The sequence below is a fragment of the Aricia agestis genome, chromosome 10, assembly GCF_905147365.1.
Source record: "Aricia agestis chromosome 10, ilAriAges1.1, whole genome shotgun sequence".
Taxonomy (NCBI): Eukaryota; Metazoa; Arthropoda; class Insecta; order Lepidoptera; family Lycaenidae; genus Aricia; species Aricia agestis.
Genome location: NC_056415.1, coordinates 8,372,738 through 8,388,685, shown reverse-complemented (window position 1 = coordinate 8,388,685; position 15,948 = coordinate 8,372,738). Strand labels below are relative to the sequence as shown.

The window sequence follows — 15,948 nt, the reverse complement described above, 5'->3', positions numbered from 1 at the left end:
TCCATTCAGATCAATTATCCAAAGAAAATATTATTTTGGAATTTTACAAAGGTTTCAGATATTCATTTAAATGAAATGGACACACGATAATGTGTGAACACTTTAGATTTGAAAATGTTATGGAAATATTATTTCTAGTTTAGAAAAATGGAAGTCTAAAGATTACGTGGAACAGAACTTTACAGTAAATTCTCATTCTAAGATAAAGAGATGCATTAAATATAACTATCGAATAATATAAGTGTACTAACATGACTAAAACAAGTCAAAACACAGTAACTGATACTAATTAGTGTCCACGCATATAATTTAGGATGTAAGCAATAGCTGTCCATAAGAATAATAAAATTATTACTTTTTCTTTCCCGCAAAAACAGTTTAAAAATGAAAAGTTCGATTAGCAGATCCAAAGTATAATATAAATTTTTACAAGATAAACGATTTTTTTAATTAAACTGTCGTAAAGTAGGTCCAATCATAAAAAGAGAATGCGTCTAAAATTTTTGAAAAGTAAAATTGTATGTTTATAGAAGATACCAGAATATTCTTCTATTTGTATTATTCTTATTATTGGACCCCCTAATTATTATTTAATTAAAATGCCTTTATTTCATAGGTAATCTCTTTATAAATTTAACTACCTAAGTATACTTACAGGACTCTCTCAACGCTCATTAAAATTTTAAGGGTTAAAGTTATGTTCGCGCGGCGTCTCTGGTACGGTCGGCTTTGATATACCCTTACAGACGAGTTACATACGAGTTCTGCGACTGTAATACCTCACACTATAGTTACATTTAATATAATTATTAGTTAGCCAATACTCTTATTAATAGCCACCATTCTAATAACCTTAATTTAAAATAGACTTATCGTTATTCAATTATACTTTTAACCGACTCATATTCGACGTCGTTTATGATAAATTTCCGAGATCTTTCTGGAACTAAAGAGAATGGTTTAATTTTTCTGCTCTATTTTATTCGTTTCTAGCTACGTTTAATCGCACTACAATTTTCAATAAATCTCCTGTTTATACACGTTTTCGTTGAGCTCGCTGCGTGTAGGTCGTGCACGCGACAGGGTTGTGTATATTTGTCTAAACGTTGGTCCCTATATTGCTATTGTAGTTATGATATCGATATACAAAGCGGCGTAGAGCAGAGAGCGCCGCGCGCTGCGACTGATTTTCCGATTAAAGGCACATTAAATCGTGTTTTACTCTGTTTTAACTCAATATCGACGGGTCCTTTGGCTCCCGCCCGCGTCGACGTCGTCTCCGAAGGTCCGTCTACAACTAACGAGGGGAAATCATATTTGATCTACTTTATATATAATATATGAATTCGAACGCACACCACTACTAGATGACTTCGTAAACATTAAAAATTTCGTATCACATTCTAGTACGACATCGCTACACACTCGAGGTCAGCACTCATTTTGGCAACGCGGTGGTGGAACTAGGATTCGACTAATTAACTAGGGGCGGGATCGCCCAAAAATAGCACTAGACGCGACTCCACGATCAGAAGTTGTCCTCGCACTTGATTTCCCGGGGCGGGGGCTGCAGCCACTGCGGCTCGGGCGCGCCGTCCCAGTCGTCGAAGGGGTCGAAGGCGAAGGTCTCGGCGTCGTCGGCGTCGTGCGCGGCATCGGCGCGGCTGAACGCCTCGGCGAACTTGCCGATCTCGGTGGAGCCGAAGGCCTGCTGGAAGGCTGGCAGCGGCACGACGGGGGGCCGCTTCTCGGGAGTCGGGGGCCGGGGGCGCTCGTAGAGGCTTTCCCGGTCGGGCGCCGGCCGGACGGGGTCGGGCACCCGGGCCTGCTCCGCGGGCGCACACTTCACCTTGGCCTCGCCGTTGTACGGCAGGTCGTAAGAGTTGTAGTGGGGAGCTCCGTCCTGAGCGCAGGCTTGAGGGTGCATATTACCCTGAAAAGTTACATAACAATCATTGACCTACTTGTTTATTAACATACAATTTTTATATACAACGGCTTCATATTCGTATCTTATTTAAGTGTATTAACTAACTCAACTAACTAACTCCGCTAGCTCAGCGACCCAAAGTGGATCTTGGCCTCCGAAATGAGCTTCCGCCATTGAGCCCTGTCCTGCGCCACCTCCTGCCAGTTACTGACTTGAAGGTCACGCAGGTCAGCCTCAACAGCATCTCTCCAGCGATACCTGGGGCGTCGAACAGGACGACGGCCTGTTGGACGGCCCTTATACGCTCTTTTTACCCCGCGATCCTCTCCCATTCTTTCCACGTGGCCCAGCCAACGGAGTCGGTGAGCCTTTGTTTCTCCGATTATATTGAGTTGGGCCACCAGTTCTTCAATTTCGGCATTCTTCCGGATTCGCCAATAGCCGTCATTTGTTTTGGCTTTAAGTGTATTGCCTATACGGAATACCCATATAATATAAGTGAACAAACCTTCAATAGGCGACAGTCGGGAGCGTAGCGCATCGGTTCCCGGCAGGCGGACCTGCCCCAGGCGCCGCCCATGCCGTTCCAGCCGCCCACGCCCGACATACCCTGCTGTAACGTTCAAATAATAAATTGTTTAAACATAACAAAATAAAATGGTAATATCACAGAATAATAACATTAAAAAGAAGCAAAACATTGACTAACAATATTTTGGCAGGTAAGCAGTTTATAGACCATTCAGATGATTTGCGAGGCATGGTTTTCGGTGACCCCATGACGTTATTGTTATTTATATGTTTGTTATTTTGATAACAAAATCATACAATGTCCTTGAAAAGTAGAATTATTAAGTATGAATGTTTTAATTATATTGTGATGTCATTGTCAATTACAAAAACGTATAAGTATTTATTTTCCCTTGAAATTTCATATAAGACTGAGTAGAAGAAAGTCTAGTTAGGTACAATTTTGGCTCCAAACATTTTTAATTATGACATAGACATAAAATTTAATGTAAAATTTTCTTTACCCGTTTCATTAATTTAATTTTGAGCTCTATCTCATAACACAACAAACCTCACGACATGCACCATACACACACTTTCAAATATTGTAAAAGGATATTTTACGTAGATCCATAATATTCCTGCTAATGACAAATTAAAAATAAACATAACAATACTTTATGCACTGACAATAAAGATTAGAGTGGTACTATACGTAAATGGTACGAAACTCAAAGCGCTCACTCGTAGCCCGTAGGGTCGGAAAAGGGATGTATTATGAATTAATTGTTGTACCTGAAAGTGAGGCCACATCGGAGGCTCGCAGTACGGAGGCCCTCGAGAGTTCATCCCGCATTCTAATGGTGGCTGGAAATTAGAGACACGTTTTTAATATTATAATTTAGAGACTCTATTGTAGAGTTTCTAAAGTTATCCATACTAATATTATAAATGCGAAAGTATATTTGTCTGTCTGTCTGTTACCTCTTCACGCCCAAATCGCTGAACTGATTTTGATGAAATTTGGTATGGAGATACTTTGAGTCTCGGGGAAGGATATAGAATACTTTTTACCCCGGAAAATTTTACGATTTATGCGCAATCATCTAGTTATCCTTACTTATATATTATTATAAATTAATGTGAAAGAGTGGATGTTTGTTACGCTTTCACGCAAAAACTATTAAACGAATCATCGTGAAACTTTGTACACATACTCTTGGAGTTATCAGAAGTAATATAGAATACTTTTTATTTAAAAAAAATTGCGAAAATAAAATTGACGTGGACGCGGACGAAGTCGCGGGAAGTAGCTAGTATGGATATAATTAAGAGCTATTTCTGTTGTAGACTTTAAAGGTAATGTAAATCACAAATAATTACAATAAAGTTTCAGTGCGTAAGTAAAGGTTTTGATAGTTTTCAAAAAAAAAAGTATACCGTTTTTTGTTGCATTAGGACACATTTTTTTTTCATTAATAAAGCTTGTATTTAATTATTTTTGCAGTAAACACAATGAAATCTATATACATATATAAAACTCAAAGGTAACTGACTGACATGGTGATCTATCAACGCACAGCCCAAACCACTGGAGAGATCGGGCTGAAATTTGGCATGCAGGTAGATGTTATGACGTAGGCATCCGCTAAGAAAGGATTTTGATAAATTCCAACCCCAAAGTAGGGGATGAAAGTTTGTATATAATAATACTTCTTAACGCGAGCGAAGCCGCGGGCAAAAGCTCGTATTAGTATATAATTTGTCCTTGATTAGGAAACGTGCGGCAATCGCACTTTAGCGAATAGCTATCGATTTATGAGTTGTCTGTACGTACGACTAATGCTAGTTACCGTGTGTAATACGACTGTTTGAAATGACAATAACTGCTGCAATACTTCTCTAATTAGTGTTGTCTCTAAAGGAGCTTCTTTGTATGACGCTCTGAAAGTGGTTATATTATATACTTGAATTCTCCTAAAGTTTGGATATGTCACTTAAATAATTTTAATATTTTTAAAGTAACAATTTCTAAAGTAATATTAAATACATAATTATCATAAAGGCATAATTTCAATCAATATTCAATTTGAATATTATTTTTTTTTTCACTTTTAAATAACCAACTAAATCAAAGTAACAGAAAAATACCCTAAAGATTTGTTTTTATCTATTCAGGGACCAGTTCAAGTTTTAAAATGGAAGACTGAAATAATAAGTTTTGCAATAGTTACAATAAAAGTTTGACTGTCTACTAAAGAAGTGTGTACCGCTAACAAAAAATTATACTCCCCTATAAAATACAAGACGTCGAATATAAAGCGATAAGTGATATCAAAATAACTTGTTGATATAATAACAATTCTCGGCAATGAAAGCGTTAAAGTATACGTAACATAGCTGGCTTGCATTATACGTATGCTAAGCTGTGCGGCGCTCCGTGGTGGGTGCGGGGGCGGTGCGGGGCGGCGGGGGGCGGTGCGGGGTGGGGGCGGTGGGGAAAGGGGGCCGACGGAACGAGGTTGCGATCGATGTCCGTCACTCCCTCTAGTCTCCACACTTCTGCGTTGCAGCTACTGCATCCATCACCTTTAGCTAACTAAGCACTTGGAAAATCGCGTGAAACTTTTTTGACACTTCAACTCGCCGATGCCTTCAATTAATTTGCATTGTTTCGGCGAAGTTTGAAATAAGCACGTTGAAGAAGCGCAGATATGAAAGTTTCTTATTATTTATGACTTCTAGATTTAGAAGTTTACTCAAGCGAACAAACTCAAAATTTTATTTGGAAAAAATACTCAGTCATTAGATTTTGTTGAAAATATTTCTGAAAAAATATTATTTTATATCGATTTAAAGATAATCCAGATATTTGCAAGTCGCAGAATTTTAAATTATTTTTAAATATATCTAAGGTATTTAGTCGTATGCAGGCTGATAGCACAGCTCATTAGGAGTGATATATATGAACCTTGAACTAACCGCGGTAGTCGGGTAGTGGCGGGAGATTTGCGGTAGTATCGAGCGGCGCGCCACGTGACTTATCGATCAGCGCGCTCGCCGCTCGTCGCTTGCCGCTTACCGCCTGCCGCTTAGGCGGTAAGGGCCTTATCATACTAACGGTTGGCGAACGAATTTAGCCCCAGTTAAGACCATAAAGTAATATACCTAGCGGAATAGAGCAACAATCTCGAGCTGTCAAACGAAACCGAAATTGGTTTCATCTGTGTGTAAAAATATGTGTACGTATACACTTACACAAGCATAATTGAACATGATTTCTATGAGATTAAATTGTCAACGTGTGGCACGTGCCGACTGGACGTCAAAAAAAGAGTGCTGCTGTCATGTATCACACGTCTCTTTTCACCACGCAGTGTTACAGATAGTGACATCTCTCTTGCTCAGGCCTTTGTTTCTCTATTCCGCTAGGTATATTAACTTTATGGTTTAGACACAACGGAAATCGTGCGGCTTAGATCCGTGCCTTATAAACTCGCACCTTATTACAAAGACGTTTTATTACAACGTTCACACCTAACCTTGCTCGGTTTCTGCACGCAAAACGGTTTCTACTTTGTCTGAACTAGCACGCTACCCGTTGGAACCCGACTCCCAGGCAGCAACAGACGATGTGTCATAGCGATAGGTCTGGTTTCTGAGTTTGTATGAGAACTTCATGTCGCTAGCTACGGAGGGAATTTCATGCACGCTCATAGAAACATGTAATGTCACTACTGCTGGCACTGCGTTCGATCAGCTTCCAAGTGATTAGGCTATCCTCACTTGGAACCGCTCTATAGCGTAGCGACTATGTCGTTAATATGCTGCGACCGCACGTCGCGGATATGTAACGGATACACAACTTTTACATCGCGTATTTGCAGCGACTTTACAAAGCACATAACGCAGCTATCCCTTATCGCGAGTTCGCTACGCATCCGCGACGTACTCGTCCCGCCCGCTCCGCCTTTAATGCGCTTGCCAACCGCCTGTATGACAAGGCCCTTACCGCTTCCCGCCCAAGATACTCGGAAAATCAACCGCTGACAGCCAGCTCATTACCTCCGCACCGTCATCATCGTTAGCGCGGTACCCTCCCGTTTGATGTTGGGTCTAAGATTGAAGGATTGTCGACACAATATGTTAATTTTATTAGGCATTTATTAGGATGAAGGGTATAAAAGGGTGCTATTTATGAACTGAAAATTTGTGCTTTGAACGTTTCATAATTAGCCATATCATGTTTCGCGTAATATTTCACTCTCGTAGTTGGCTTTATTTTAATACAAAATACACAATTTTTTGGCTATTTTTGTTATATAATAGTACGGAACCCTTCGGGCGCGAGTCCATCTCGCACTCGGCCGATTTTTATGAATACTCCAATAACTAACATTCTTACGTATTTTTATTTGAGTAGAACTGAAGTATTGGGAGTATCACTAGAAATTGCACCTATATCTCGCACAGACCAAAATTATAATAATAACAGCTGTCCCGGTCAACTTTGTGCCACTTTAAAACCTTCCCTGGACTTCTACGAATATTTTAGAACTATAATTAGCCCAATCCGTTCAGCCGTTTTCGAGATTTAGCGTTACTAACACAATTGAAAATCCATTTTATATATATAGACTAGCTGTCCCGGTGAACTTCGTGTCACTTTAAAACCTTCCCTGGACTTGTACGAATATTTTAAGACTAAAATTAGCCCAATCCGTTCAGCCGTTTTCGAGCTTTAGCGTTACTAACACAATTGAAAATCAATTTTTATATAATACTAGCTGTCCCGATGAACTTCGTGTCACTTTAAAACCTTCCCTGGACTTCTACGAATATTTTAAGACTAAAATCAGCTCAATCCGTCCAGCCGTTTTCGAGTTTTAGCGTGACTAACACATTTGAAAATCCATTTTTATATATATAGACTAGCTGTCTCGGTGAAATTCGTGTCACTTTAAAACCTTCCCTGGACTTTTACGAATATTTTAAGACTAAAATCAGCCCAATCCGTTCAACCGTTTTCGAGTTGTAGCGCGACTAACACATTTGAAAATCCATTTTTATGTATAAGACTAGCTGTCCCGGTGAACTTCGTGTCACTTTAAAACCTTCCCTGGACTTCTACGAATATTTTAAAACTAAAATCAGCTCAATCCGTTCAGCCGTTTTTGAAAATCCATTTTTATATATAAGATATAGATAAACTAACCAAAATATGATTCTATTCATAGAAATGTTCAGCGACAGTTCTCACGAGCCGAACTTATTTAACTTTGTGTACAAACATGAATGCCTTTCACTCTCTAACTCTTAAGCGTTCTGTTTCATATTCAAATCGTGTTTTATGGCGACTTCTGAGAATTATTTCATAAAATTATTTACTGCTCACTTACTTTGAGAGCGTTAACTTTATAACGCTCAGATTCACTTCACTATTGAGACGTTTTATAAAACCCCTCGTACAAAACTGCTCTACTCAAATTTGCATGAATTAAAACAGGAGCTAATCTAAGTGAAGTCACTGATAGAGACCTAGACGTCTTCTTACATTATGAATAATCTAATGCATATCCTGAATTAATTAAAAGTCTATACTTTAAACTTTTATATCGCTCATTCAGTACGAATTTCATTTACTAAAATATTAGGAGTTACCAGTTAAGGAAAATTAGTAAAATCCATACTAATATTGTCTGTCTGCCTGTCGATCTGTCTGTTATCTCTTCACGCCCTGACCGCTGAACTGATTTTGCTGAAATTTGGCATGGAGGTATTTTGAGTCCCGAGAAATGACACAGGATACTTTTCTATCTTATCTAGTCAGTAATAATTTCAGTCATCATAATATTATAATATTATCAATATTCCCTAAATACATATTATAACTATACTTATACTATGTAGCATGTACCTACGTAACGCAGTGCCTATAATTTTTTCCCTAAAAATAATTTCAGTCATAAAGTAAACCACAATGTATTAGGGATTATTATGAGCGACGAACATTAAGAAGCTTATTCAGTTGTACGTATATTTCGTATCTTTTGTCACTACTCCATGCCATTGCGCTTATTGGATTGTCCCATTTATGCGATACACGCCTAATGAATTACTGGAAATTTCATTTTTCGGAAAACGAGAGTTATGATATATCACGTTATTTACAAGAAATGAACACTCAGCTAATTAATGATAGAATTAGGTTAGCCCTTTCGTACATTTGCCGAAATATTAGCCATTTACACGAAACGTCTATAAAAGTACTAATATTTTGACACGATTGTAAATTATTTTATTATAGCCTAATATTAATAAATGTTACTGTATATTGATACAAATGAGTAATATAATATTTTCTCACGTCTAGTTAACAATTTAAACGATATTTTATTTCTTAATTATTATAGTTTAATATTATAAATTATTATCAGATATTTTAATACCAAGCTTTGTTACTACTATACTAAGGGAATTCACAAGAGCTGCATTTTGTCTTCTGACATAGTGTATTATTGTATATAAATAGATTTGCTAATTATACTTACTGTGCTATTAAGGGTAAATTGTTGTTAAATTAATTGTGTTGTAATGTTTAAGTTCCTGTAACTATCTTCTGTATTCGGTTATCGCGTAATAGTAGATAAGTTTGTTTAATAAAATAAAATAAAATAGGTACTATCTACAAACTAAAATTAATAAAGATAGTTTAGTAATTATCTATTATTGCTTTTGTTCGCAAGATGGTTTTGTAAATTTCTTTTATGATAAGATGTCTAAAATAAACTACACTCCTATAAAAATAAATGTGAATCTAGATAGATGAATATATTATAGAGAAATGTTACTCTTTTACGTAAAAACTACTAAACGATTATAGTTATATATATGTTATGATTTACCAAAAAATAACTTAGGCTTCTTTTTGCTGAGAAAATACAGTTTTTGTGAGATGCTGTATTTTGGCTGACAGGAGCACCGCGCAAAAGTTAATAAAGAAATATTTTGCAGCCGTCCACTTTAATTTACCACCCGATTTTAAGGTACAACACCAACACAAAGTAAACATTTCAGGAGAATATTTAGGTACGTGAATTGTTTAAATTAGTTACAAGTCTAGATCTTGGCCAGTAATAAAGATAAGAGATTCTTAGTATTTTTATATTATTTGTTTTCGGTAGGAACTCAAGAGTCAAAACGACCTAAACATCAAATTGACTAGTCAAATTACCTAAATGTGAAATGTTTGCAAACAAATACAAGTATTTCTTTGCGCTGTCTTGACTCATGATCGGCCTAGGCATTCATTTGACTAAAAATTCAACTAGGTGGCTATTAACAAGTACAGTCGTACCGTATGCGGCAGGGGCACATGTTGTGCGGCGAGGTGGGCGCGTTCTCTACGCGACAGTACCCGCCGCGCGCGACTCTCCTTCACCGCGTACGCGCCGTACTCTGAAACAACCATAATATTATAAATTATACTACTAACTGACCCGGCAAACGCTGTTTTGCCATATCAATTATTTCTAGTATCAATATAAAAAGTAGATTCTCGGGCCTAACGAATGTACCATCAAGGAAATTGATTCCCAGGCAGTTGACAGACCACGTTGGTCTGTCAACTGCCTGGGAATCAATCGTTTGGTCGGATCATGTCAATTCAATGTTAATTGTGATTTGTCGCCTGTGTTTGACATAACGCGACCAAACTACGTAGGTCCCCCATCTGCCTAGGAATCAACTTCTCCGATATTACATACAAAATTTTCAAAAATCGGTTGAGCCGTTTTGAAGGAGTCCGCGCACAAACACTGTGACACGAGAATTTTATAATATACTAGCTGTTCCGGCAAACGTTGTTTTGCCATATAAAGTATTTCACCCATATTATTTTATTGAAGTGACTAAATAAGTATGTCACCATGGCAACGTTCAATGTCCATCGCTATCCCATCGCACAAACAATGGTCGCCGTCAGTCTCGAGTTGTAATAATTTACTATTATATTTTATTAAACAAATGCACTTATCAATATAAAAAGTAGATGTTGTTCAATTCTCAACCCTAGCCGATATGCTCGGTACGAGAAATTTATATATTAGATTAGATTAGATTTGATATATCCATAATACGTAACCATAATAGAGTAGAACAGAAAATTCTTTATTCATACAAACTTAAAATTAAATTTTAAGTGTGTGTAAAGTTTGTGTTTATTGAATTTAAGTTTGTAAACTAAAAAACTTAATTCTATATAAACTGTAAAATAAACTATACAAATGGGTACTTAGTGCTAATGGTTTCTTCCAGATTTAGTGCTTAGATTAATACATGTGCTCTTGATGAGTACATAATGAGTTAATAGCTAGACTCTACAGGAAATAAATTGAAATAAAAATGTGTTTAATTTCTAATTGGTTCGAAATTTCATCTATCAGAATGTCCTAATTGGTACCTACCACCGGTTTAGGAGCTAACCCGGCGAGAAGAACCAACGTAAGAAACTCGCAAGCAGCAGAAATATTATGGCTTGCAGCCATAATATTTAAGAAGGCCAAAAGAAGGTAAAAAGGAAGATGTTCTAACCGAGTGAAAACCAATGTACGATTAGGCTGCAGCGTTATGTCAGCGTAAAGTCATTACACTATGGTTAAACTTCCATTAATAATACTAATTATTAAATTGATAGTAATTGTGCATTCTTTGACCATTATGAACATTCTAAATAAGCAGTAACTATAGGTACAAATTAAACTTAATCGTTTTTTTAAATAAAGTAAAAATGAAATAAAATATTTGCATGAAATGTAATGAATAAGTTATTGCCCCTTACAATAACGTTTTACATAAGCATAAACATTCTAAAATAATATTTCACCTTTAAATTATTGTTGCTTATTTTTTGTGATTCAACGTTGAATTGTGTCGAAAAACAATTAAACCAACTTTAAAGAGTTCGCAAAAGGAATACCTAGAAAGTGGAAAGGTCAAAAAATTAAACAAAAACAAAATAAAGAAATAAAAACAACATTAATTACAAAGCTCTATTGTGTGCAGGGTTGGAAATAATAAGTTTATAATTTCAGTACTTTTGAAGTGCTTAAACGGTTTCAGTGAACCCGAGCTCACGTTTGTCGTTATTGATTCCGTACTGGCGAGCCGTGAGCACACGCTCCGCGAAATACAGGGTGTCGGCATACTCCCGTTTCCCGCCCTTATGCTAATATTTGATAACAACTATTATCATATAAATCGTTCACTCCTCGGCTGCTGTCTAATCGCATGTACAATCACAGACGTAATTGTTTTTTTACGATCTCACTCGGACCGTTTTAATTTGTTTGTCGAGGATAACGTTTCAATGTTTCCTTTACGTAATTGAGTGTGTTATATTCAGTTCATGATTACTGTGATCGTAATCTTGTGATGTTTGAGTGTGTTACATTCAGTTCATAATTACTGTGATGGTAATGATGTTTGAGATTTGATGTTTTTACTTTTTAAATGTTGGTTAAAGTCCTCAAATGATGTAGCCAAAGGGTTGGATTCTGAAATATTGTGAGATTTAATTTTGCGTATCGATTTTAGAAGCATAAGGCTTCGGCGTTGTCGCGGCGCACTCGAGCGCTCGTATTCACGTAGCTGTGTAAAGTTCATGAGAGATGCGACGCGGTGCCGGCGCGCGGTCAATATGTAGAGTGGCTGTGCGCCGTGCGGGCAATCAATCCCGCGCCCGCCGGCGGGGGGGCCGGGGGACCACCTGTGGAGCGACCCTCCGACCCCCCGGCCCGCCGCGACCCCCTCCGCCCCCCGCGACCCCCCGGCCCGCCGCACCATCGACACGTGACGTAGACGTCGAGAAATCCGCCCAAACGTAAACATTAATTCTTATTCTTCATTGTTCAGAATGTCCCTGCGCCACGCGCGCGGATTCCGATCTCTGTAATATTAGTAAACAAACTCGCTCAGCGCCGATTAAACATACCGCCCGCTGTAATTGAATTACGCTCAAGGAATTAGCACTGAAGGTGAATTGATTTTCTTGTGCGCCGTTGTATAATATTCATTTAAAGCTTTAACCTAATTACCATAATGCAACAGTTCAATACACCAGCTGTAGTGCACATTGTATAGTATGTAACTATGTAAAAATCATTTTCTTCGATCCCCTTAACGATAGCAGAAATAACTTTAAAAATAAAGAAGGAACTTTAATAAATATACATACTATAATTTTACAACGAATTCAAATAATAATTCTTATGTTTTACTTAGAGTCTCGTAAACCATGTAAATCATATTATGATATTATTATATTTTAGAATATTATTTACGAGGACATGTGGATAAATAGTTTCCTGCTTAAAATATTTACATAATATAATTTATTACGCTGTAAAGATATAAAATGTACTGACCTCTACTATTTATTAACATTTGAAATCGAATACTGTAAGATATAGCACAAATTAACTTTTAAAAAATCTTACATCATTTCAGTTTTTATAATTTACAACTTGTATATTACAAGTTGTAAATATTTTTAAAACACTTGTACAAAATTCATTAAGTTAATAATATTTACGCACTAATATAATAATTAAAGTGGAACCTAATAACTTTTTTAAACTCCACGTTTGCTGCAGGATAGAAAAACTTTTTTAATAAGAGGTTAGTAGGACGCGTTTGTAGAGAAAGCTGTTCAGTTTTCGATAATAGGGTTGCTGCAGTAGAAAAGTAAAAAAACTAGCAGTAATAAATAGACTTTTTAGTCATGAAGTCTTTCACAACTTCGGCAGCGAAATTCAAAAAAGTTTAAAAAGATTTAACACATCTTCAAATATGACATGTTGCATACGCTGCAATATTAGGATATTGCAGCAAAGTTTTTAACAAAATGTATAGGATTGTATAGGTACAATCCTATACATTTTGTTAAAAACTTTGCTGACGAAATTAGTAATTTATTTTTATTAAAAATTTTTTATCTTGTTTCGTATTAAATTGTATAAATAGTAATTTATAAAGTTGTACATCTAATACAATGCGGGAGACTCGAGACCTGAACGATATTTTGCAATGTTATTGATTTAGTAATGCGCAGGAGTCGCTTCTGTAGCCCGACCGCTGAAACTTTTCCAATTTGTTTTTGATGGAATCGGTATGTCATTTGACATTTGTGCGGCGATTCTTGACGTGGACAGATAATTCAGGTTTCCAGTCTCCGAAGTGAAAAAGAGTACCAACCCATAGACATAGCATGTTCGGCGTGGTGAGGATAGTGCGGGGGGTAGTAGTAGCGCGCGTAGGGCGGGGGCGGGGGCTCGTGCGCGGGCGCGCAGTAGCCGGCTGGCCAGTAGCCCTCCCAGCCGTACGGCCCGCGGTAACCGTACCCGCAGCAGTCCATCGCGCCGCCTACGCCGCCCGGGCCCGCCTGCTCCCGCACCGGCTCCGCATCGCACTCGATCCCCTACGTGCTCAGGTCATCCCTAGAACTCATAGCCCCGGCGGGCCCCACCGCATCACACCCGAGAAGTCCCCCGAAAAGTTCCAAAGTTCGGTGCGGCCGCCGCGGATCGAGATCGCAGTTTCGCGGGAAACGGCCGCGGCTGCGACGTTAGCTAGCGAAAAGAGGTCGGTCGAGTTTGCCGGCGTCGGCGAGATAGTCGGCGCGCGGGGCGGGGCGGGGCGGGGCGCGGGGGGCGACGCCCGCTCGCCGGCGGCTCGGCGCAGCGCGGCGCTCGACAGACGCCGACTGAAGGCGGCGCGGAATCGATACGCCGGCACCGCGTGCCCGCTCCGCGCCGCCCGCCCCCACCCGCCCGCACCCGCCGCCCGCCCCGCGTGTTGCGCGCGAACTTTGTCTTCCTCCACGAAATTTTATATTTAGAACCATGGTGAAACAATTGATCAATACTTTGCACTATTAATTAGTATACACTTTCGCCAGGACGCTAAATATAATTTATCGATCTGCGAACACCTGCCCGCCGAGCGCTTTCGCTCCTCCGCCGGTTTTAAATCCGTCGGCCCCGATTGAATTCGTTTCCGTTATTTCAAATTACTTTTGAATTTTTATTCAAGGCCGTTCATCCTAGGTCGCATCGAATTAGTCGGGGTTGGGAAAAAGGATAAGTCGGTCCGTTACGGTGTGAGGTGATCGTAGCTAGGGTCGGGCAAAGTTATATCGAATTCCGCGTAGGCAGGCGGCGGCAGTGACCCACATCGTCCGCGATCGACCTTAACTGACGACCGTTATCATTATGCGCCGTAACCTGGTCCCTTAATTGAATATAACGCTCAAAAATTACGTTCGGTATTGTTTAACGCCGATACTGTCGACGCGTTTAATGATGTTTGTCGATTCGTTATTATTTTAATGAGCCGCAAATATGGAGCCGAAAAAAGTTCGAAAAATCTCGTTCGAAACAATGTATGCTCAGACTCGAATCTTTTTCGTCTCGTTTAACATTTTGAAAGAGGGTATTCCTTCCCCCGTGGGCTGTAGTCGGAACGTGAGAATAAGGCACTCTCTCATTAATGTACCGAGCATTGAGCTATAAAGGATTTGACATGCTCACCCCTCGCCTGAGTACCTGGGCTATGATACGCTCGCAGAGAAAATTCATTTGTATTTTTTAATGTGCTTTTTTCTTATTGTCACATTTGAATGCAGTGGGGATCGTGGGATAATTTTATATACGACTTTTTCTTCAGTGACAAAGCTCTTTAATAAAAAGAAATAATGTTACAAAAATCGCAGTAGTAGAATAAATACCAAAGATTTCAATTAAAGAAGCTTTATGAAGAAATAACAGCAATATAAAATAATTTATAGGTTTTGTTTTAGAATTATTGACAAAACTCTTGCGCAGTTTCAATATAAAACAAACAAATCTAGCTATTGCTATTATATTCAGTAGTACCATATTATTAGTATACTACTTTGATGCCTCAAGTCTCTCAAGTACTAAAGGACAAAAGATCTTAGACGGCTCATCACGCTGCATCGACTAAAACCCTGACGTAGCGCCTGCTACGTACTCGTAGGTCTACGAGCTACGCCGCGCTACGCCGTAGCACGTTGTCCCTTTGTTCCTTACCCTAGCTTGAGTATAAGTTTTATTAACTTTATTACTCTTGTTAGTTGTATGGAACTTTAAATAGAACATTTTATGCATTGTATGCTGCATAATATTATAATTTAGTGCAACATAATAAGCTTTTAATAATCTATACTGTTGTTCAAACTTTACAATTACATCACTTAAGTTTGAGACATGATTGAATGAAGTTGGTAAATAAAATTTTAGAACATATGAGCAATTACTCTTTTTGTAACCTTGCAACTTACCTACTTCGTCGTCTAGCTAATATTAGCTGTACGTAGAGTAACTAAAAACTAGTACACCTATAATTTCTCTAAATAATTACACTCAATTACAAAGAATATAAAACAACACAATACGTAGTACCAAATTCTCCATAGGTTTATCAATTTA

At 38.3% G+C, this 15,948-nt stretch overlaps 1 protein-coding gene across 1 annotated transcript; it reads right to left on the bottom strand.

The window, feature by feature from the left end:
* Nucleotides 1-412: 412 nt before the first annotated feature.
* On the bottom strand, nt 413-14,133 carry LOC121731313. Its single transcript, XM_042120701.1, has 5 exons — nt 13,694-14,133; nt 9,798-9,898; nt 3,236-3,307; nt 2,439-2,543; nt 413-1,933 (listed from the first exon to the last, which is right to left on the bottom strand). The coding sequence occupies exons 1-5, from the start codon at nt 13,851-13,853 to the stop codon at nt 1,529-1,531; spliced, it is 843 nt and encodes a 280-aa protein (XP_041976635.1). The 5' UTR covers nt 13,854-14,133; the 3' UTR covers nt 413-1,528.
* Nucleotides 14,134-15,948: the final 1,815 nt, after the last annotated feature.

What these genes read in the sequence shown, in the direction of transcription:
- LOC121731313 (XM_042120701.1), bottom strand. Translation starts at nt 13,853, where the DNA reads ATGGACTGCTGCGGGTACGGTTACCGCGGGCCGTACGGCTGGGAGGGC. An exon ending in ATGTGCCCCTGCCGCATACG is followed by an intron (nt 3,308 to 9,797) that starts GTACGACTGTAC and finishes TCTAATTTCCAG; the next exon opens with CCACCATTAGAATGCGGGAT. An exon ending in CGATGTGGCCTCACTTTCAG is followed by an intron (nt 2,544 to 3,235) that starts GTACAACAATTA and finishes TGAACGTTACAG; the next exon opens with CAGGGTATGTCGGGCGTGGG.